Source organism: Tamandua tetradactyla, chromosome 2, assembly GCF_023851605.1.
Source record: "Tamandua tetradactyla isolate mTamTet1 chromosome 2, mTamTet1.pri, whole genome shotgun sequence".
NCBI lineage: Eukaryota > Metazoa > Chordata > Mammalia > Pilosa > Myrmecophagidae > Tamandua > Tamandua tetradactyla.
The window spans coordinates 78,471,962-78,497,485 of NC_135328.1; the positions used below are offsets into that span (position 1 = coordinate 78,471,962).

Genomic DNA, 25,524 nt, shown 5'->3' on the forward strand with positions numbered 1-25,524 from the left:
AGGAAGAGGAGAGAAGCGTTTTCCCAGGACTACCAGAGAAACCACATGCAAGCCCATTTCCTGCTATGTAAGGGAAAAGCATCATTTTTCACACAACGGACAAAAGTGAAACTGTGATATTTAAACACAATGTATAGGCAACTCTGGATCACACAGGAGTTTAAACTGTAAATGAAATAATTTTAAAATTCATTAGCCAAGCACTCAAGGCTCCCGGTCAAAAAACATGGCTCCTTGGATGACCTCATTTGGGAGTCCCGCTCTATTGCCTCCCTAATCTTTGACCAAACCTTCTCCCACACATATCTTATTTAGTTTTTGGTCCTCAGTCTAAGGACACTCTATAATTTTCTTTTTGCTCCATAAGATCTAGTGTGCGTCTTTGAGTTTCCTCAGCACCTGTGTGGCTTTACATTTCTATATTACCTTATGTCTGTCTATACTTTCTGGTTGCATATTGCATGTGCGCTATTTCTCAAAATAAACAAACTATACCATATTAAGGACAGAGGCTGGGCTTTTTATTCTTCCTCTTTTAAAATCCTTTTTGGTACTTAATCTAATATTGTACACATATATAGTACTTCATAAGTACTTAAGACAGAAAGAAGAACTTGATGCCCAGAGCATTAGAATCTGAATTTACCAATAACAGTTTATAAAGCATCTTTCGTAGGAGACCAAAATATGCTGGGGGTGATGGTAATCATGATGTGTTCATCTGAGCAGATTGAGCTCTCATGTGACTGAGAAGCAGTTCAGAATAAATGCTTGTGCGTGGAGAAAATAGGATGGGCTAAAACTAATGGTTTTCAAAACTTGCACAGGAATGCTTGGTTTTGACAGTGATTCTTAAGCAGATACATGAGATGCCTGGTTGGGGGGGGGACTCTGAGTCTCCTATTCAAGCTTCATTCAGAATACCTCCCCTCTTACATGTTTTCCAGATTAGGATTCTGAGGTTAAAAACAATATTAAGATCTCTTAAGGTACAAAATATGTAATACAAAGTATTTCTATTAAATTATTTTAGATGTTCTCTACTTCTAGTTCTCAACTACAAGGAATATCAACAGGTAGAAAATTTTGTGTTCAACTAAATACAGAGTGACCATCAGATGAAGTCTGTGAGGCCCTTCTTCAGGAGTAGGTGAGGCTTTGCTCCAAGCATCGGTGCAGAGAGGACCCTACAGAATCTCAGACACATCATGAGATTATTGGAGGAGGGGAATCACGTCACTGTCATCAGATGAAAGCAAGAAAACTGAGTGTCTTTCCTCTAGCCTTCATTCCTCAAACTGCTTTACACTAATCTGTAGAAATATCTCCCTGATACAAACTTAGTTTTGGAAAAATCCTGGAGGTCTAGGCCTGACCTGGGCATCTGTCAATTCTATCTCCAGGCATCTCAGCCATCCTGCTCAGGGTACTTCTGATTAAAGATAAGGTGGGGATGGACCAGACTGCCTAGTCTTGCCCTAGTTTGGTCTTAAATATTTAAGGTTTGTAGCATACTGGACCAGTTTCTGGGAGTGAAGGACAGAAGAATTACAGAAGAAATGGGGCATCATATATTCACATATTAATTTTGCTGAATTATATTCCAAAAACAAAAACATAAAAATATTCCTTATCTGCATTATAAAATCAATAGAACTTTTATTTGGGGGCGGGGGAGCAGATTTCATTCTGCTTTTTTTCATCGCTTGTAAATATAGGTTGCAGCTTTACCTTTTAGGTCCCTGGGGTAATTAAGCCCCGCATGGGCAGGCACCAGGAATCCAACCTGGGTCTCAGGGGTGGCAGGCAAGAACTCTGCCGCTGAGCCACCACGGCCTGCCTAAGCCCCAGCTTCTTAGTGATGATATCATTAGGAAAGCCAAGAGGCTGATACACTTATAAAAATCAATTTCCTCTCTAATCGATTCCTTTGAATTCTTTCTCCTGCACCACCTCACTTGGTGATGAATCTGGCTTGAATATTTTATTTTCGCCTGTCAATGCTCAGATAAATACTGGTTTTGAGTGAGACTGTCACCCCTGCAGTGAGTTCTGTTCAATTCTCAAAGGAGAAAACGAATCATTTGAATGATAATAATGTATGCATATATATCATCCTTTGACATGTGAACACTGAATTTTATAGGGTTCAGGGTTAGAAAAGAACTTGGATCCATATAAGGTGGATTATCAGCATTTCTTGGCTTTGCCTGAACTGTACGTTTCTTATTCCTTTACTTTGCATGACCCTTCAAATCCCACCTCTCCCATGAAACGCGTTTTCAGAGAGACTACAGTAGGCTCTCTTTTCAGCTTTTACAGCTTCTGATTTGTCTTCCTCTTGCTCGTCTTTCTAGCATACAATGCATATCCAATTGTCAAAAGATAATGCTTGCTACCTAAATTGGTTTGTGGGAAGAGAAAGAGCAGAAGATGACAGCTTCGTAAGGACCTAGGAAGACTCACAGTGGAGGAGGTCACAAATGCCCAAGCAACCACAGAATTGAAGCCTTTCATTGAAATTGAATTTTAAAGAAAATTCCAAAATATGCTCTCCCAAACCCTTCCCGGCTTATAGCCTATAATTTTCTGTGTAATTTATCTAAACAACACTAAACAGTAATAAAAAATGATGTGATCTTGCTATGACTGAAGGTCACTGTTTGCACCAGATTGCACAAACTCTGATGGGTCGTGCTATCTTTGGATCTGTAAGGTTACAGATTGCCTTTCAAACCTGAATCCCAGTATGTATCTTCAAAATATTAGAGCCCTGGATTATTTCAAACATGTGGGCTGCTTAATTATACCACATGGGTAACGGCACAGTGTTAAGGTTCTTTGGTGTCTTCATGTTCCCTTGAATTGATAAAGTAATGGAACAGGAGAGTTGGAAGGAAAGAGAGAAAGTATGAAGGAATGGGGGGTGGTTGGAGGAAAAGTGAAAAAGGGAGAGGAGGGGAAAAGAGGTAAGATTCATTAGAAAGGAAGACAAGGCAGAATAAGAAAGAATATTCACAAAAGCCTGCACATGGGCTTCAGTTATGGACAACCAACCAACCGGAAGCAACTATTCTGTATTTTTCAGGATGACTGTGGTTAAGATAATGATCACAGATCTCTGCCATCTCATCAGACAGCCAAAAGACAATCAGAAGCATTCAACATTTCATTTTATGAGACAGTAGAAAGATTTCTACTCCTGTGTCTTAACTTCCGGGAACAAAAAGTAAATAATCACTAAAATTCCCAATGCCAAAAGAAAAACTGAGTTTACTTACATAAGTGATCCGGTCCTTTTAAGACAAGGCGAATATGTCTGCTTCCATAGGGAATAGCAACCACGTTATCATCCACTAGAGAGAAAGAAACAAAGCAAAATCTTAAAAGCACATTATTGAAATGACTGATTGCCTCTTATATAAAGGTACTGATATACATACTCCCAAAATGACAATCACTTAAAAAAATTTTTATTAATTTTTAAATTAAAAAAAAATGACAACAAAGAAACACAAACATTCTTAACATATGATCACTCCATTCTCCATATATAATCAGTAATTCACAATATCATCACATAGTTGCATATTCATCATCATGATCATTTCTTAGAACATTTGCACCAATTCAGAAAAAGAAATAAAAGACAACAGAAAAAAATTCATACATACAATACCATACCCCTTACCCCTCCCTTTCTTTCAATCATTTTTTAAGGGCTTGAAATGTGAAAGTCAATATTTGGGAATCAAAATTTCTACTATTTTGATTCCCAAATATTATATGCCAAAAGAGCTAGCCACTAGTTAACTCCTGGGGAATTTGGTCTTTTTTTAAATTATGAATTTCAACATATTGAAATATGGATTGGCAAGTTTTCATTTTTGATTTTGAAATCTGGTCTAATACTGCCAGATTTCTTTGGATTAGTGCAATTTTGTTGAATTAGAAAATAAAAAAATTATTCTGCTGTTCAAAGGATGAATTTATATATCAAAAGCTGGACTTCTCTCTGGCAGATTAACTATCTGGGATGAGAGGGGGAAATAAATTTGTTTGTGTTTTTTTAAACCCTTAGAGATCAGAAATCATGCCTTCCAGTTCTTTAATATCCTTCACAGTATTTACACTTTATACTATAAATAGTGAATATTCCATGAATAGTTATTAACATTTTTCCATAAGCACACCCTGTGTTTTGAATTTTTTTTTTTAAATTTGACTGAATCACAGGTCATTTTATGATGGATTACTTTTCACCCCTACTTGCAAATTGAAGCCAAATTGGAAGAAGACTCAAAACATTCACATTTGAAAAAATTAAAGGTGTATTGCATGTACCCCAAACACATCACAGGCATTCTTATTTTAGAACTGCATTTCAGACAATACCTTATATTTACATGCCATTGGCGAGGTTCACTTTCACTCATATTATTCCATTTATTCCTTTATCTAAAGTTGTGAGATAGGAAGATATGATACCGTTATCCTGTTTTATGATGAAGAAAACTAAGTCTGAGAAGTATAATGACTAGTCCCAGTTCAAATGGATAAGAGGGCAGAAGACAGAGGAAAGGCAAGTATTTTTAAACTCACCAGCATATTCAGAAACTCTATGGGATTCTTTGCGCACATATACCTTTCCAATATTATACGTTATCACACTGCCATTGGGAGAATTTGGTTAAAATAAAAGAACTTCAGAAGTTACCTAACCTCTCTAATCCTCAGTCTCCTCATTTGTAAAACAGGGAAAATAACACTTACCACACAATATTGTTATGAACACATGGTATAGATATACAGCTGTAGATATTTCACCTGGAATACAGTAGGTATTTCAGAAATATTATTTTCCTCCCTCTATCCCAAACCTCTTTGAGGACAGGGACTGACAGACTGTTCATTTTTATTACTTTTTAAATATTCTAAGATCTCTATAGAATGAGAAAGGAGAAACATATGCTCTACTCCTTCCCAAAAGAGGTTATATGTATCAAGCTCTCTACAATATTGAGTATTCTATTCATGCTACAGCTGTATAGCTCTCTTTAATACCATACATTGTTGAAGAAAAGGCTGAATTTCAAATAGCTAAGAGTGACATATAAGAACAAAAAAAATGTAAGGGAAATATTGAAAAGGCACACAAAAAATGTTGGGACTGGGCCCACAGCGCTTTAAATGCCTTGCATAAAGAAATGAACTTTTACATTTACAAAAGAAACTCAAAGCAGTTAAAACAATGGGCCTTCTAGAAATAGAAAGCCTTTGTTTATCCACAGGTCAAATAAAGTGCAAGTAAAAGAGAAGCTTTCTGCTTGGCCCAGCAATGCTCAGCAGCAGACTCCTGACTCACAGGCTGCTCAGGCTGCCTCCTTCTTGTTCTGTTGAAAAGTGACTCACATTTTCAGACTCTGGTGCATTAGCCCTAGCTTTTGGCTTATGCAATAAGCTTTGCATGCTCCCCAAAGTGGAGGGTGGAAGAACCCAGAAGGTTGTTGGAGGAATTGGGTAGGATGGAGAGAGTAGACCTGGCAAGAGTGTGACACCTTCTGAAGCCGAAGCAAAGAGAAATATGGAGCAGCTCAGGCTGATGCAAACTTGCACAAGGGATAGAAAGAGTCAGAGCCTATTCTTCTACTGTTCTGAAAAGGGTTAAGGGACCACTGACAGGTCATCAGGCAATCGGTAAATTCATTACTTTTTTCCACAAATGTTTTTGAGCTTCTCTTAGTGTCAGGTTTCATTTTAAGTGCTAGAGACTTGGGGACAAAAAAGACAAAACACCAGCATGGTCCCTGAAAAGCCATTCTAAGATAAACTATGTGGGAAAATACTGCATACTATACCCCTCTCTTAGGAATTCCCAAAGCACATTCTTAGATGCTCTGAACCAAAAGAAATCTATTAAACTCAGTATCCCCAGTGTGCTCACCCAGGGAACCTTTTCTTATGTATCACCTGTTACTCACTTGAAATATCTCATAGCATACTTTCTGAAACAGTACGAAATATTAAAAAAAGCAAAATAGGAAAAAAATCAAATACTTCATTTTCTTCCTATTGTTAAAAAGCCTCTCTGAGTTGTATTTGTATTAATAATTCTTTCATTTGATGACAAACTCTCAGTGATTAGGGACAGGTGGGGGCTTCTTCTCCTCGATGCCTACTACAGTGCTGTGTGCAGAGAGGTGTTTAAGACATACCCAACTGTGCATGCAATCTAGTTTCAATACCCCTCCTCAGTGATTAATTCAGCTGGCATGGATGGCCAGGTGACTGTGTCCTCCCCCGCCATGCTGCACTACCCTCTGGGTGCTTTCCCACACAAGCACACTGTTCTGCGATCAAGTGCATCTGCCCTAATCTACTGTGGCTTTGTTGATGGACCATGATGCCAGTCTTCAGGACATATTTGTACATCATTTTTTAGTTTTGCATGGGCAGGCACCAGGAACCGAACCCAGGTCTCCAGCATGGCAGGCGAGAACTCTGCCTGCGGAGACATCATGGCCTGCCCTATTTCTATGCTATTATTCAACAATTCTAACAGAGCTGCTTCAGAGATCAGATAACTTCTCTCTCAGTTAAACAGACAAGCTTTTCACAGGAATCATGAAATTCTGTCATTTTACATGTATGGGTTGCAAATGTCCTTTTTCAAGAAAATTGTACTGGAGGACTACCTAAAAGATTTCCTTGAAGAAATCTGTATCAATATATGTATTATACATCTTTCTCCAGAGGGCATGTTAAATTTGTTTTTTAATCTTGTCATATATGGATTTTCTGTGTTTCATTGCTGTATCATAGAAAAGTGGTCATTATAATGTCTTTGAAAAGACAGGATTTCCTATTCTGATATCCGAACTTATATTATTTTTTAATATAAAATGTTATATTTTTATATTTATATGTACACTGGACAGGCTAACAAGATACCCACCCTCCATCCTCTCAGTGGAGAACTGCCTCTGTCCAGTTGCTTGGTCCAAAATCTTTGGTGCCCTCCCTTGATTTTGTCTTTACATTTAATCAGTTAGAAATTCTCATAATCAGTAGAGTCAAAATATCACAATTCTTTGATTCTAAGAGAACAACTTTTCATATTTTAACATATGTAAAATCCGAATGCATCTCATAACCATCAGAAGGCCCTTGCCTCAGTAGCTGGGCACAATTACTGCTAGACTAAACATGGCTTTTGTCCCACCTATCAAATTTTAAGTCCCCAAAAGATCAAACTGATTCTAAATACCTTAACCATTCCCAGAACAAAGTTCAAGAATATTCATAGGAATAAAATGCATCTAATAGCCAACAAGATAAAATTTGCAATGTCTGACATCTGGCCTGCAGAGACTGTAAAATATAGCCCATACTGACGAGAAAAACCAATCAACCAAAACAACGAACGTACAGTAAAACAGTTACTATAACTGTATTCAATATTTCAAAAGCCAAGTATTGAAAAAGCAATTTTCAGGCTCAGATAGTTTTACTGGTGAATGCGATTAAGCATTTAATGAAGTAATAGCATCAATTCTTCACAATCTTTTCCAGAAAACAGAAGAAGAGGGAACACTCCTCAACTCATGTCATGGGGTCAGCATTGCACTGATACCAAAACCAGACAAAGAAAGCACAAAACAAAGAATACATCAGACCAAAATCATCCAAAAAAAGAGATGTAAAAATACTCAGCAAAATACTGGCAGATCAAATTCAGCAATCTATATAAAGAATAATATGCCATGACCAGGTAGTTATCCAAGGAATGCCAGGTTGATTCTTTACTTGAAAATCAATTACTGCAACTGACCACAATAATAGCCTAAAGAACATACACCACATGATCGTATCAACCGAGGCAGAAAAAGCATTTAACAAAATTCAACATCCATTCATGATAATAACTCTAAGCAAATGAGAAATAGATAGGAACTTCCTCAATCTGATGAAAGTCTTCTACAAATATATCCTAACAGCTAAGATCATGCTCGATGAGAGACAGAATGCTCATTGTTTGGGAACAACATTGTACTGAACACCCTTGCAGGGCCAAAGGGTCAGAATAAAAAAGTGGTATGCTCGGTTGAATAGGGCCCTCCCTAAATTTAGGTCCACCTGGATCCTGCGAATGTGACCTTATTTAGAAATAAAGTCTTTGCAGATGTAGTCTGTCAAGATGGGTCACGTGGCTGGTGGCCTTACAGAAGACAGCATTTGCACAGAGAGACGCAGACTCACCAAGAGGACATCACGTGAGGACAGAGGCAGAAATCGGAGTGACAGACTTATAGGCCAGGGAACGTAAGGAAGGATTGTAGGCAACCACCAGAAGCTAGGAAGAGGCAAGGAAGGATCCTCCCCTAGGGACTTCAGAGAGCCTCGCTTTGTCAATACCTTGACTTAAGACATTTGTTTTTCAGAACAAATGTCTATTGTTTCAAGCCACCCAGTTTGTGACTATTTTTTATGGCAGCTCTGAGAAACTAAGTACTTTTATAAATGGAACAGGAAGAAGCTATACCATCCCTATTTGTAAACAACATGATTGGTTATGTAGAAAATCTCAAGGAAACTACCAAAACCCCAAATCCCTTAGAACTAATAAGTAAGTTTCAAGAGTTGACAGGATACATGCTCAGCACACAAAAATCAATCACGTCTATAAATTACTAATATACAACCGGAAATTGGAATAAAAATACAATGACATTTGCAATAGCTGCCAAAAATGGAAACACTTGGGTATAAATCTAACAAAAATATATAGGTTCTGTATGCTGAATAAAGAAATCAAAGGAGATCTAAATAAATGTAGAGACATTCAGTACTCATGAGCTGGATGACTTAATATAGTAAAGATGTCAATTTCCCCAAATCAATCTGTAGCATTGACACAATTGTAGTCAAATTCTCAGCAAGATGTTTTGTACACGAGAATAAGCAGATTCTAAAACTGATACGGAAAGACAAAGGAACTAGAAAAAATAGCCAAAACAAGTTTGAAAAGAAGAATAAATTGAAGGAATCATACTACTTGATTTTAAGACTCACTTTAAAGCTACAGTAATCAAGACAATGTAGTATTGGTGAAGGTACCAATACACAAACCAAAACAAAGTCAAGAAATAGACGAACACAGAAATGGCCAATGGATTTTTTTTTTTTCTTCGCATGGGCAGGCACCTGGAAATGAACTTGGGTCTCTGGCATGGCAGGCGAGAATTCTGCCACTGAGCCACCGTTGCACTGCCCGGCCAATGGATTTTTTTTCTTTTTTTAATTTTTCAATTTTTAAAAAAATAACAAAAAACATCAAACAAATGCAAACATTCTTAACTTCTGGTCATTCCATTCTACATATATAGTCAGTAATTCACAATATCATCACATAGTTGCATATTCATCATCATGACAATTTCTTGGTACAATTGCATCTATTCAGAAAAAGAAAATTGAAAAAAAATTCATACATACCATACCCCTTACCCCTACCTTTTATTGATCATTAGCATTTCAATCTAAATTTTTTTTAACATTTGTTCCCCTATTATTTATTTTTATTCCATATGTTTTACTCGTCTGTTGATAAGGTAGATAAAAGGAGCATCAGATACAAGGTTTTCACAATCACACAGTCACATTGTGAAAGCTATATTATTATACAATCATCTTCAAGAAACATTGCACTTCTAGGGAGAAAATGTAGTCCAATATGAATTGGACATCCATATACAAAAACTGAACCTTGACATATGCCTTACAACTTATTAAAAAATTAACTGAAAATAGACTATGGATTTAAATGTGACACGCAAAACACTTTTAGAAGAAAACATATTAGAACATCTTTGTGACCTTGGTTAGGTTAGACATGACATTAAAAGCATGATCAATAAAAGAAAAAATTAATAAGCTGGACTTCATCAAAAGTAAAAGCTTGGATTCTGTGAAAGATAATAAGTGATTTTGAAAGAAAAGCTATTGACTGAGAGAAAATAATTTAAATCACATATCTAACAAAGAATTTATATGCAAATTACATAAAGAATTCTCAAAGTGCAACAATAATAAAACAAACAAACCATATTAAAAAATGGGCAAAAGGCTTGAACAGACACTTCACCAAAGGAAATAAGCACATGTGATAGGAAGAATAATGCACATCTCTCTCTTTCTAATTCCTAACGTAGGAATATATTATGTTACATGACAAAGGGGAATAAGGTTGCTGATGGAATTAAGATAGCTAATCAACTGACCTTAAAATAAAGAGATTATCCTGTATTATCTGGGTGGGCCCAACATAATCACAAAATTTCTTTAAAAGGAGAAGGAAGACAGAAGAGGAGGGCCGAGTCAAAGACAGATTTGAACATGCTATCCTACTGATTTTGAAGATAACAAGGAATGTAGATTGCTGGAAAAGGCAAGAAAATGGATTCTTCCCCAGAACTTCCATAAGAAACCTAGTTCTGATGACATGTTGATTTGACCCCAGTGAGACCTACTGTGGACTTCTGATCTTTAGGACTTTAAAATAATAAATTTGTATTGTTTTAAAACACGAAGTTTGTGGTAATTTGTTACACTAGCAATAGGAAAAATCACAGCCTTTAGGAAAATGCAAATGAAAACGATGTGAGACTGCTACACAGCAATTACAATAACTAAAATAAAACAACAACAGTGTTGACAACATCAAGCAATGGCAAGGATGCAGAGCAACTGGCACTCCCATATCAACGGTAGGAATGCAAAGCAGTATGGTTTGGCAGTCTCTTAGAACACTAAACATATACCTATACCATATGATTCGGCCCTTCTGCTCCATGTGTTTGCCCAAGGGAAATGAAAGCATATGTCCGTACAAAGACTTTGTACATGAAGGGTCATAGTAGCTTTATGTGTAATAGCTCCAAACTGGAAACAATCCAAATGTCCATCAACAGGTGAATGGAAAAACAAACTGGGATGCCCATACAACGGACTTACTAGTGTACTAAGCAATAAAAGAAACTATCAATACGTTACAACACTAATGAATCTCAAAATATTTAAGCTAGATGAAAGTAGTCAGGCAGAAAAGAGTACATCTTGTATAATTCCAAATATATATAAAGCTCTAGAACGAATATCAGTGGTCGCTGAGGATGGGGATGTGAGGGAGCAGGAAGTAAGGCTTACAAAGGGGACACGAGAGACTTTTGGGATACTGGATATGTACATCATCTTGATCATGACAATGTTTCACAGGTGTGCACACATGTAAAACTTCTCAAACTGCATAGTTTAAATATGTGCAGTTTATCGTATGACAACTATACCTTAATAAGTTAAATTTTTTTCAAAAGCCCTCTGCCAATGGATTTTATTTCTCTTTTGGATTCTTTTAAAATTGCCGTTATCACCAATATCCTTGATGGCCAGAGAACAATGTTTTGTGGAAACAGACTGAATAAAAAATTATTAGAAAGAGTTGAAGTTTGAAAACAAGTTTTATTTCAATTTTGTTCGTAATTTATTTAATTTTCTTTTTTTTGCATGTACAAGAATGATATGTGATAAACACACACGTCTAAGTCTAAAGTAGACCTTTTAATAAATATCAAGTAAAAATTCCAAGCAGTCAAAAGGCATTGTATTACAGTTTATAAATTTCAATGATAGCTTTTCTTTCTTTCTTTTTTCTTTTTTTTTTTTTTTAAAAGGAAAGACAGAGAGAAGGAAGGAAGGATAGAAGGAAGGAAGGAAGGAAGACATCTTTAAACATTTTCTTGTTTTTATTGTATTTTGTTTTTCCGTTTTTTGTTACATGGGCTGGGGCCGGGAATCGAACCGAGGTCCTCCGGCATAGCAGGCAAGCACTTTGCCCGCTGAGCCACCGCGGCCCGCCCTCTTTCTTTCTTTTTAAATCTCAATTGTATTTTTATACTTTTCAGTTTATTTTGAAAACCATCTTTTCTGATACATATCCAATGAATTTGAAATTATAGTTCTCTCAAGGTACATAGAAACTGTCCATATTTTCCTATAAATTAAAAACTGATACAAGAACACAACATATTATATAAGGACTGCAACATAATAAAATTCTCTTTTTCCAGTGTTTTCAACTACTCTTCCCCATCTAAGCCAATATTTTAATATTTGACATTTGGGTTATATGTACACATAAAGCAGAAACTTGTCAGTGAGATACTTTTGAAACAGCATACAGTATTCTTTTTAGATATAATTAAATTTGCAGAGGCAATGTGGCCCAAATGGGAGCAAAAAACTGACTTCCTCATGAAATAAATCAGATAAGCAAAAATTAAGAATAATGCTAAAGATTTATACCATAAATCATTCTCTTTCCTATCCTTTAACATAGAAGTGTACACTCTGGGTGTGTGTGAATCGAAGTACTTCCAATAAAGGTTGTGAACTCCTATGACTAGGGGTATGTTATTCAACAAAAGGTACTGGGGTAAAGAGTGAGGTAGTATAGGTGAATTGAGAACATTTGTCCATCAAGTTATACATATTAACTTAATAAAGAGTGGATTATTTAAAAGTCTCACTGGGCTCAGATATTGACTTGGGCTTGAAAGTGATGTTTTAATTATTTACTAAGATCATAATTGAGCATATTAGAAGTCTAGCCATCACTGGACAAACCCTGGAACAAAAATGATTGTTACAAAACACACACAAAATATTATATTTTGTGGTTTTACTATTTTGTTTGTTCCACTATTTTTGTAATTGGGGTAAAATGAGAGGTCCAATTTGTTTAAGAACATTCACTGTCCCCCATAAGTTGTCTGAAGCAAAGAATTTTATTAATTCTTCTGCCTAACATAACATTGATATCTACCTATGATTATTTTTTACGATAAGAAAAAAATAAGTTAACCGAAAAAAAAAAAGTTGTGGCCTTGAGCTATGAAACACCACACTTTAAACACACAGATTGACTAAAAAACCTAGAACATCACTAAATGATGGTAATTATTGTTGGCCTTCAGCAATGAGTGGACGGATGTAGCTTTACTGTGATTTCTCCAAAAATGCTTTGCAGCACCTAACATACTGCAGGTACACAGTCTCAAAGTCGGAGTCAGTCCCATAAGACGGATCTTCAATAGAAAAGTTGTTTTCATGGATCATAGCTCCCAAGTAGTTCAATTTTCCCTTTGCAGTTTTAAACTTCACTACCTTTTCTATTCAAATCTCTCAGATCGCTTTCGCCCATACAGTGTATAATCAAATGTGGCAGTCTTCTTTGGTAACCTGCTGGACAATGTGATTCACAGAAATATCATGCTTCTTCAAGTAATTTTGCCCTCGATAATCAGGAGCGTTTCCTATTTCCTAAGTGGATATTGTGGCATGTCTATCATCCAATCATCTGAACTATTTTGATTAGTTTCAAGTTTTCTGAAAACTGCTTCTGCAATGGATGATCAACAAATGTTACCCAGACACACACACACCACCAACTTGGGTGGCTGTGCTGTCATCTTCTTGGGCTCAAAGAGAGGCACAGAGTGAGATTTTCTTTCTTTCTTAATAGTACATAAATAATAGCCCATCTTTCAATCAATGATGCCTTAGATTTAGAGAAATGCCTTAAACCAGAATCACCTCTACTGCTAATACTGGACCCAAGCCATCATCATCCTGGCTTGCTGTAATAGCCTTCTGACTGCTTCTCCTACTTTCACCCTCAGTTTCACTACAGTGAGGATACATGGCTATTTTCAACATAACAGACCTTTGAAAAAGTAAATCAAATTAAGTCTTTCTTCTGCTCAAGACCCTTCACTGACTTCTCATTTCATTCAGACTAAAAGCCAAAGTCCTTATAACACCCTACAACATCTGTGCCGTTTTTTTTTACCTCCCCTCACAACCTTCCTGTCTTCCCATTTCCTCGAATACTCTTTAAACTCCCTTCAATTCAGTCACACTGGCTTCTTTGCACTTACTTTTCTGTCTCTGGAATTCTCTTTTCCCCATGCAAAGAGTTAGACTTTTGATTGACTTCCTTGTTCCCCTCCTTTAGATCTTTGCTTAAATGTCATCTTATCATCGGGCCCTGTCCTCACTAATCTAAACTTGCAAACCTTTCTAACACCCTCGGGTAGCAATCCATCCTAATCTTCTGTTCTCCCTTCTTCCTTTACTTTTCTCCATAGCTCCTGTTGCCACATGACATAGCATACATTTTATTTGTTTTGTCTGTGTCTTAGTTTCCAGGCTGCTATGGCAAATACCACACAATGGGTTGGCTTCAACAAGGAGAATTTATCATGTCTTCAGAGGCTAGAAGGTTTGCCTCCTCCTAGGGTCACTTGTGTTCTGGAGCACTAGCCATCCTTGGGGCTTCTTGGCTTTCCCAGCAAATGGCAATGTCCTTTCCCTTCTCTTCTGGGTCCCCACTGACATCTGGCTTCCAGCTCTTCCCTGTGACTTTCTCTGTCTATATCGGAATTTCCTCTGCTTATAAAGAACTCCAGTAATCCGGATTAAGACCTACCCTCATTCATTTGGGCCATACCATCTCTAAAATAACATCTTCAAGAAATCCTGTATACAATGGGCCCATACCCTCAGGGAAGTGGAACAAGACCAAGATGTGTCTAAACTGGGAAACATTATTCAATCATCTACAAACTGTTTATCTGTCTGTCATACTACTATGTAAACCCATGAGAAAATGGATTCTTTGCCTGATTTGCTCACTGCTTTTGTCTCCAGCACCTGGAACAGTTCCTCAGTACAGAGCAGGAGCCCAATAATTATTTGCTGTTGAATGAATGAATATACATCTTTGAGTGGTTGGTGAGAATAGCCTGAAGCAGTCAGGTGCAAGGTGGAAATTTATTTAAAGTTTTGTGCTTTCTTCAACAAATTCACATGTATTTAGCACTCTATAATATAATATATAGAACTTTGTTTTGCTATAAACGTACTTTACCTCAAAATCCTAGCACTATATTGATTACCAGTCTGAGAAGTACAATCTTAAGTATTTGGAGGATCATTTTATCTCAATGATGTTTACTCATTTATCAGGCCCTCCCCACTTAGGGGAGGTGGAGAGACAGCTGTAGGACACCCAGGAGATTTGAAAGCATATAGATACATAGGAGAGGTTTGCAAAGTTGGAGAAAGCTAATGGAAAGCAAACCAGCTATCTCTAGCTCCAAGCATATTCTGAGCATACTTGGAAAATATATAATACAGTACAAGCCAATACAACTTGAAAGACATGAGCCTTTAAATTTCAAAAACAAAAAACAAGTTAATGCTAGCTAAATTTGACTCTTTTTGTGTTGGGCTAGGAAAGTTGAAAAGAAGTAACCAGGAAAAAAAATAGAAAGACTGAACACTATGAGTGGACAGCCTTTTCTTTTACAAAAATGGGAGAGTGCTTTGCTCGTGCTCTATTTCAGTTGTCTGTATTTGTATTAGGCAACTATTATGTCTTTTAGTACAAGGGTGGTTTCTTCTTTATTCACTAGCAAACGGCAGTCATTTGATAAGTTCTTCCTACTTCTCTTTTCTCTTCTAGCACTTTCCATCATGGCCTTTCCCTACTCTCCTGTTATTCCTGTTACCCTGAGGCTTGAAAGCATAAAGAAAAAAAAATTGGATACCAGTTCAGAAAGAAAATGAGTTCAATGTGGTGGAATCTGAGTGCTGGGAGTTTGAAAAGAGCAAGTGGCTGGCTTACGGTGCCTTTTGGAAGAATGCAGGGGATGGACCTGGCAGAACTCCTTCCAGGCCTGCAGGGGTGGAGAACTGCTCATCTGACCAGTACCCCAGGCCCTGCAGAGAAGTCTAATCTCTTCTGTCTGTGGGTCCCTTTACAGTCTGTAAATATCGGGTGGAAGGTTCTTCTAGGGTGGAGAAAACATAAGTGAGGCAGTTTGTTCAGCATCTGCTATAGATTGTGGTGAGGTTCGTGCATATGCTGGGCTTTATTGATATAAATCGTCTTGTCAGGAGGCATCAACAGTGCTAAGATTAACGAATCAATTGCGTTTTGTCATTATGTATAATCATGAGGTTTTGTATTATATAATTTACCCACTGTCTGTCTTGAATGGAGCACTTTTCATTGAAATACTTATTTTACAGATCTGGAGAAGAATTATGTGCATCAATTTGCTTTACAACTTGCTCCTTTACAGCTTCTCCATCTTTGTTCTAGTGATTCAAGCCTCAGAGGTCACTGGTCACCCCCTAACAAGAGGGAAAGAAGAATATCTACTTAGCAGAATGTTCAAGCTCCTCTATGAGTACAGGAAAGGAAGGGCATACAAAGGAATCAGTGAAGCTTCCCCACCATGAAAAGCATACCCTCAGAAGTTGCCACAGAGCCCTTACTACACAAATGGAAGGCATCCCATTTGATGCCTGTTTTGGTTTGCTAAAGTTGCTGGAATGCAATATACCAGAAATGGAGTGGCTTTTCAAAAGGGAATTTATCAAGTTGCAAGTTTACAGTTCTTAGGCCATGAAAATATCCAGATTAAGTCACCAATAAGAGGTTATCTTTCCTCAAGAAAGGGTGATGCCATCTCAAACACCTCTGTCAGCTAAGAAGGCACCTGGCTTGCTGGTCCCTTGCTCCTGAGCTCCCTTGCTTTCAGTGTCTGTTTCCTGTGGGGCTTCTCACTTGGCTTCAGGGCTGGGTTTCATTTCTTGGCTTCCCCTGGCTCTCTCCAAGTTCCAGCTTGCTTAGCATCTCAGGGAGATGTCTGCTGGACTCTGCCCATATCTAGGCATCTGCATTCTCTGTTGGCACTCCAAGCATCTCCAAACATCCATGTTTCTGTCAGTTATGAAGCAACTGTTCTCCAAGTGTCTGCACCTGAAGTTTCTCTAAAATGTTTCCCCTTTTAAAGGACTCTAGTAAAATAATCAAGACCCATCTTGAATGGGTGGAGTCACATCTCTATCTATTCAAAAGGCCACACACCTAGTTGGGTGTGTCATATCTTCATGGAAGTAATCTAACCAAAAGGCCACACCCACAACTGGGTTTGTCACGTTTCCATGGAAACAATCCAAAATTTCCCACGCTAAGCAACGGGTCTGGCCCCAGAGGATTGGATCAGATTTAAGACATGGCTTTTCTAGGGTATGTGATAGTTTCAAACCAGCATACCGTCTAACAGAAATTCCTACATAATGAACAATAATTCATTATGTGAAAGGATAAATTAGAAAGATTTTTAAGTTTTCCACTATTTCTTAAAGAATTTTGTAAAACTAACTGTTCTACTTTGTAAGCTGCTGAACACAATATAAACCAGAAACAGAACAACTTTTAAAAGGGGGAATTTATTAAGTTGGAAGTTTATAATTCTAAGGCTTTGAAAATGTCCAAATTAAAGCAAGTCTACAAAAATTCCACATTCAGGTACCAAAAGAGGTTGCCTTCACTCAAGGAAGGTCGACGAAGTTTAGGGTTTCTCTCTCAACTGGAAAGGCACATGGTGAACATGGCCATGTCTGCTAGCTTTCTCTCTGGCTTCTTGTTTGATGATGCTCCCTGAATGGCATATCCTTTCTTCATCTCCAAAGGTCTCTGGCTGCATGGGCTCTGAGGCACTGGAGCTTTTTCCAAAATGTTTCCTCTTTTAAAGGATTGCAATAAGCTAATCAGAACCCACCTGGAATGGGTGGAGTTATATCTCCATGGAGATCATCTAATCAAGTATCCAACCTAAAGTACAGAACAGGGATTAAAAGAAATGCTACCTCCACAAGATGGATCAGGATTAAAACATGGCTTTTCTAGGGTACAAAATCCTTTCAACCAGCCCAGTAACCTTTTCAATGTAACTTTTTCCAAGTATCCAACCATGATTTCAGAGACATATGAAAGACTCATGACTTCATCCATCTCTGGTTTCTATCTTCTTACTTCTTTAATTTTTTATCCTATAGAAAAAGTTACTAACACAAATGACCAAAGAAAAATCTTGCTTGAATGTACTGTATCAATGTTTAATATACCTCATCTTTCATTCTATCTGCCAGTCTTTTTTTTTTTTAATAGAATAACATTTTTCATGGCTTCCAGGGGAGTCAGAATGTGGAGTATTCCTTAAACTGGCACCTCTATTTTTTTATTGCATTTAAAAACCTCTCTGATTTCTTCCCACCCTGTCTTCTTCCTTAGGGGCTAGTTATTTTGGCAAGATGCCTTTTTCTGACTTTTCTTCTGCATATTCTCCATTAGTATACACCAGAATAACCGTCTGCCTTTCTTCTTAACCTACAAGTCAATTTAAAGCTACAAATCCCTCCTCCCACGTATCACTCGTTTTCCTCCAGCCAAGTAAATAGCAAAGAGAACAAAAGCATACTCAGAAAGATATTCATTTTCATTTCCCAAGCCATAGGAGACATATGGAAAGAGATAACCAAGGATCTACTGCAGGATTCTGAATAAGGGAAAAATCTGGAGACAGCATGCAAAACAATTCTAAAAATAAATGTCCTCGGGTACAAGTATTATATTTCTAGCTGTATCTGCTGCAGCATCTACATCAGTGATTGTCAAAGAGGACAGTGTAGAATAAAATGACCTGGATTAATGTGTGACTCTGGCATTGACTTAGGTATCATGAAGACACATACCATCTTCCCTAGCAGGACTCCACTGGGCAGACACTTGAGGCACCTTACCTTGGTCCATCTACCTGCTTTACAAATGTAGCACCTCAGAAATAGTCAGCAGGGCTGGGAGGAAGTACAAAGTAATATATCAGTGCTTGGGCTCTGGAATCATACTGTCTGCTCAAAGTTTGGCTCTATTATGTAGTTGTGTGATACTGAACACATCATTTAATCTAGCTGAGCTTCAGTTACCTTATCCATAATATGGAGATTAACACCATTGTGCTCATAAGGTTGCTATAAGGATGGAGTGAGGTGATTATGTGAAGTTCTCCATGCACACATGTAGAGTTAAGATACATTTGTTGCTCTGGTGCAGAGAGATTAGGACGAAAAAGTTAATAAAAGGCAATTCACATAATCACTGCCCAGTATTAATTCTGAAAGTACCTGTGATTTACACTGACCAAAAGCCACCTTGAAAATGAAGAAAACATTATTTCACAGTGATATGGATGAATCTGTGTAGATCTGTTTTCTTTGCTATGTTCTATCAGGCACACAAGACCATATCCCAGGCAGGGGTTAGGGTGCAGTTTGTCCTCCTGTCGGGCAGAAAAACTCATATTTGCATGTAAGGTGATCTGGACCCATTTTGAGCTTACTCCTGCTATGCCTTAGAAGGAAAGTTACCCTCCTTAGGATTCAAACTGGTGATCTGACTTGTCCCTCTGGTGGAGGTGTTCTTCCCTAGCTGCTGAGAGGAGTCAGAGGCAGGTCAGGGGAGACAAACAATCAGCAAGCCCAAAGATCACCCCACTGCTGTGGTGTCTTACATTTGGTTGCAGAGAGCTGGGATTTGTACTGCCCTCGGACCAGCCGGCAGGTGGACCCATCTCCATTGCAGACCCCACAGTTATCTTCTTTGACAGTGCTTCCCAGCTGGTGATCGCAGCCAACAATCTAACAAGAAAGAGAGAAGCATAATTCAACTAGGCAGCCTACCAATGGAGGGGTCCACTAGGAGGCCACTCACCACCCAGATTACCCTCCTTCATTCGTGAAAAGGCATAAAACACACTTCCCTCAAAGGGATGGAATGCAGCTGGAATTTGAATCAAACTAAGGAAGGAAAAAACACAGTATGAGTACAGAAGTTTTTGCAGTTCAAATACACAGACAAAACGAAGGATGGAAAAGAGAGAGTGGAAGAGAGCAAGGGAGGTGGAGGAGAGAGAAAGGTCTGAACTATTAACGCTATAGAACCTTAATTCAAAAATAATTATGATTCATCCACATAAGAAAAAAAAATACAACTCCAAGGGCGGGCCATGGTGGCTCAGCAGGCAAGAATGCTTGCCTGCCATGCCAGAGGACCCGGGTTCGATTCCCGGTGCCTGCTCATGTTAAAAAAAAAAAAATACAACTCCGAGGTAACTATAGCAAGAAAAATCTAAAGCTCTTTAATCTAATTAATATTCTCAATATGTTCTCTAGAATTTAAGCTGCATAAGTCTAAGGGTCTTGCACGTTGCGTTCATTGATGTATTCCAGGCAACCAGAAGAGTGGTTGGCAAATTGTAGGCCCTCAATAAATATTTGCTGAATAATAATGAAACTATGTCCTTTTCTAGCTATCACTTTACTTAACAAAAAAGAGAAAGAGAATCAACTGACATAAACAGGTCGGTGTCTGCTTGTGGTGGGGGTGAGGGTTGAAGTAGAGGGCAGCAGAGATGGTCAGCACTGACAGCTCCTCTATTTGCTTGGTCTTGTGCTGTGCCAGGCACAATACAAATGTTCCATTAATTCTCAGAGCAATACGTAACATATTATTATCCCCATTTTACAGTTGAGGCTGTGAATCCCATCCAAGGGTCACCTGGCTAATAAGCAGCAGAAATCAAAAACATCTCACAAACCATTTATGCTTAGTCCAAACCAGGCTTAACAAAAATCACTAGCCTTTATAAAATATGTGGGCAAAATCATTGGAGTCTTTATGCTTTCTTTTCCAATGTCTGAGTTAAAAAATCCAAATCCAAACAGTATGAAATTTTACCTCTATAGTTCTAGTTATATCCAATACTAAAAAAGACTATTTCATTCCAAAACTATTTCAATTGCTGTCTTTGAAAAAATAAAATAAAATGAGACTTGCAGTGACATTTGAAGGGGCTTATCTGCATCAACCCCTACAATGATTCCTGTCTTTCAAAAATCTGGTTGTTAATATGCCCTTATGCTGAGGTTCGATTTTCCTTTCATTGCTTTCAACCAATAATTGCAAACACATGTTTAGGCAAAGGTTTAAAAACGATAATTATTTCGCATGGCGTTATGTATGTACCGTATTTTACAAATGTGGTAATGTGTATTTTTTCATTAAAAACAAGCATCTATAAAATGTATACTTAGATGACACAGTGACAATACCTTCAACAGTTGTATACTTTATGAAATGCAAAGATGTCAGGAAAACGTGCTGGGCTCTCAAGTAGGCAGGGAGGGCAGATTACGCCACCCCTGCGGATTCACTGTGATCATGCGGCAGCTCTCCTCAATTTGTTCAGAGGCTACAGCGAGGACACACCAGAATTCAACCAAGTTTCAGCCACGCAGAGCCAACCATGAGCTGGCTTACAGTTTCTTTTGTGTTCTTCATCACTGCAGTAATATTGTTTTCAAAAGTCTTATCTGTCAACAGAGCCACACCAACAGAATAATTCTGTATTTACTCTCAGACTTTGTTTACTCTGCAAAGTGGGAGTGCATAAGTACCTTATTTACAAAAGTTTCATTTAATCACTCAACCAACATTTATGGAGGCCAAGGAGTAGATACATGATGCACTGAGAGCACAAAATATGGAGAATTTAACCTAATTAAAGAGGCTAGAGAAGACTTTCCTGAGGAAGAGTCTTTGGAGCTGAGATAAGAATTAGGAGTCAGAGTTAAATATGAAGGGGAGGTGTTGTTGTGAGGTTTATCATGTCTTTTGGTCATGTTTAGTCACTAGAGCAATAGAGTAAAAGCAAAAACCAATATCAGTAAGGATAGAAAAAAAGCAAAAAGACAAAACCGTCTGACTGTCTTAATAAGGTTGAATTCTTTAAGAAAGTAAGGTAATATTAATTTAGGCAGTATCCAAAGAATTACAACTCTACTGCTATTGTTTGACACTGAAAAGACCTGGCCTCAATCCTACCATTTGCTAAGCTCTGTGGTAGGGTGGGATGGATACTGGGCATGTAAATTTGTACTCTCAGGTGTCTCAAACCTACCTGGACCTCCTCCTAAAATGACAGGAATTTCAGGTGTCTCAAAGGATTTAAGTCTCTCTGCAAAATCTTTTATGGAGTTTGATGTCTCTAAAGGAGCCAAAGGAGATAATTGTGAAAATCTCTCTCTAATATTAAATATTTCTTATGGTGCCAAAGCCATTTTCAGAAAAGAACAGCTCAGCTTCACAGATCCAAAGTAATAGTCATCTTAGGAATAGCTAAATTGAAGGTGACACACTTTAAGGATAACTTGACTGGACCACCGACTCGGAACTCTCACTGGGGGATCATGCATCCGAGAAAATGAGCCACGTCAGTTCTAACTGGGTTTTGTCTAACTTAAGATTTTAAAAGCCAAACCTCTCACTGACACAATTAGTTTTTTTCTCTGTATCAATTTTTGTTTAAGATGCCAAAATATTCTAACGCAATTATTTTTAAAATGTGGAATTCTTTATCATCAGATAATGCTCTCATTGGTCCAAGCGGAAATTGTTTTCCAGTTAATCAGGCAGCTTACTGTTGCCAAATCTCAATATGCTGATCTTGAATAATTGCTTAATTATTTAAAAATTTGACCTGCCATTAATTATATAGAGAAAAAAATTAGGAATGTAGAGATATATTTAATTTGCAATTATGTCAGACCCCTGTGCGTCTGTACATGCTACTTCTGCCTGGAAAGCTCTTTCTCTATTCTTTATTTGACAAACTCCTAATTATCCTTCAAGACCCAAAGTAAGTGTCTTTTCCTCAAAAGAATGGCCTTTTCCAGCAGGTGCATGGGTGGTTCAGTGGTAGAATGCTCGCCTTTCATTTGGGAGACCCAGGTTTGATTCCCGGACCATGCACACAACAACAACAACAGCCTTTTCCAGATTCTAAAGTGAGCTGCTTTATTACTTTTTACTTCCCCAGCCTTTTGCTCACACCTGATGGTCATAGTCCCTATTTTTCTCCATAACAGACCACCAGTTCCAGGTTTACTAGTGTGGCAATGTACCCAGTTTCTCACGGGCCACATACCCGGTTTCTTACTGGGCACATGACCAAGCTGTGATTAGTGAATGAAAATCAAAATGTTGTATGGGACTTTTGAGTATTAAAAGAAGCTGAGATTTAACAAGGACAGGTCCCTTTCTGCTCTCTTCCCTCCTTCCTGAAAAGTTTACCAATCTTGAGAATGAAAGCTTTGCACTAAGGACAGCAGAGCAGAAAGAGAGAAAGAGCCTGGTTCTGGAGCCAGGACACCACAAATGACCAATTACATCTTGACTTCACTTCTTTTTAGTAAGAGAATAAATCTTTATATGTTTAAGCCACTATTTTTTCTGGGTTTCTTTTATGTAACCCAATTCAAATTCTGTTATATCTCACACTGAATTTAATCTAACATGTTTGTCTCTGTAACAGATAATGGCTTGAGGGTTTATGATTGATAAAGCTTTGTATCTCTGCTGCTTAGCACAATGCTTGACATTTGAGATACTCAAGAAATACTGACAAATCAATGACACAAAACACCAAACATAATGGCTTGCTAATGATTTAAGTACAGGTCACAAATAGACAACCTTAGACAACAGTCATTGATGACACACATGCATAAAAATGTTTGTGTATGTATGTATCTCCGTGTACAGACAGATATACCATAAATGAAACTACAGGCTCAACCTAAACCTCTGCCCTGGATGCATGAACAAGAATTACTGTAAAGGGCTAATATTTTTTAAGAGGCTATTTCACAACTGCACCTACATTCATGATTAGTGAAATGACATGGAAGGTAATGTTCAGGTCACTGAGTTCCCAGACCCACCCCATTCTGGACAAAACATTAAAGTGAGATAATGACCACTCGGTTATTGGCAACTGTGTGGAATTTCTTGCAAAGGATGGAAAACTGACTATTTTGGCCTAACGTGGCTTATGAGTATTCTGCTGCTAGGTGTCAGCCGGTTGCAGTGCTCTAACCTCTGCCCCATCCAAAATGACTGCTTAGTGTGGCTGTTCTTACAAAACTTTCATCTCAGGTGACCTAAAAAGTGAGGAGCTCCAAGAACAATTTAGAGGAAGCAAAACAGTATCCCTGAGAATTATAATACCATTATGTGGTCAATAACTTTTGTTTTTTTATCTTGAATGTGTACTTTTTGTGCCTTCTTACATGTACGCATATAAGTACACACAGTCATTTGTCCTATATTTGGGTAGAATATACACAGATGGATTTCGCTCATTCTCCATCAAGATTTACCAAAGAAAGTGTGGAAAACCCTCCCTAAATAAAAATCTAGGATGACAGCATCTAATCCAAGTTGGCTCACAGACTTTTAGCATGCTGTGCAGACTTCAGGCATGAGGCCTACAGTATGAGCTGGAATGGGTTTCTTCCTTCACTTTGCACAGCTGACAGCAAGTGAACAGGCTTGACACAATACTAGAATTCTCTGGATACTGAAATACGTATAATGAAATATCTTCGCTAGGAGTCACAGGAGTCAAAAAGCTCATCAAGTTAATAATTTGGAGACTGTAAATAAGCACAACCCATTAACAGATACCATGCTCCGGACCGACATCTTAGATGGGCTCACACTGGCCACATTTCAAATAGTTTCCCATAAGGACCCCAATTCCTAGCATCGAATACTGAGCCAGTGATGTCAAGCTTTTCTTGATCCAACACCATGAGGTAAGAAACTTTTAAATCCCTCTGTTTTCGGTGCTGGGGAAGACAAATATGGAAAACTAAACTCTGTAAATCTGATCACAGCTACTTTTATTTATAATTATTTAATTCAGATTGCACTTTAAGGTTAACAGTGTGATCTTACATATGTTTTACCTCATTTACTAATTCCGTAAGTAAATAGGGAGGTCATATTTCCAATCCAATCTAAGGCTTAGATATTGCTTAAGCTATTTATATTTGACCTTTTAAAAACAATTTATAGTATATACATATGGAATGACAATCATTTTTCCTTTAATGAGAAAATGGGGAAAAGAGAAAAATAAGGATAAAAGATATAAGACAAAACAAGAAATGAGGGAACTACATTCAATGGAGACTGTTAAGTCTTAGACATTTTCTGGATAAGGGCCACACACCTAGATTTGTGTTTTCTAGAAAAGAGAAATAAAATGACCAATTACAAGAATCACAGCATCTATTGGATCCTTTATAAAATGCATAAGGTAGTGCTTCCCTTGTAATAGACAATAAATATTTCTGTTATAGACACTCAATAAATATTTCTGTAACGAATGAATGAACAACTAGCACAGGAGAACCAAAATTCCTCAAAATACGGAAAGTCTCCTGTGAGCCTTCTGAAGACAATAGCATGCAACAGTGTCCCTATAACAACAGAGCAAATAAATATGAGGAATTTCAAAAAGCTGGCTCTTTGATATTCTTTGAATAATGGCCCAATAGCTAGGGTATATTTGGTAAAATCAAATTTTAAGTGACTGAAAACAAATTTTAAGTGACTGTCAGAATGCTCAGCATTCTGACAGTCTGACTTAATGCAAGGGTAGACTTTATAGCCCTTAGAACTGGGCTGGCAAAAACATGGCATAGCAT

General features: G+C 37.7%; 1 protein-coding gene across 2 annotated transcripts in view; it reads right to left on the minus strand.

Annotated features, from left to right (window-relative positions):
• ADAMTSL1 (ADAMTS like 1) overlaps positions 1 to 25,524 on the minus strand; it is a 998,876-nt gene that overhangs the window by 246,837 nt on the left and 726,515 nt on the right. For both annotated transcript variants that reach the window (XM_077148079.1, XM_077148080.1), the window contains 2 exons: positions 19,482 to 19,608; positions 3,282 to 3,356 (listed from right to left, as the gene is read on the minus strand). In XM_077148079.1, coding sequence (XP_077004194.1) covers positions 3,282 to 3,356; positions 19,482 to 19,608 — 202 coding nt within the window. The remainder of the gene's footprint in view (positions 1 to 3,281; positions 3,357 to 19,481; positions 19,609 to 25,524) is intronic.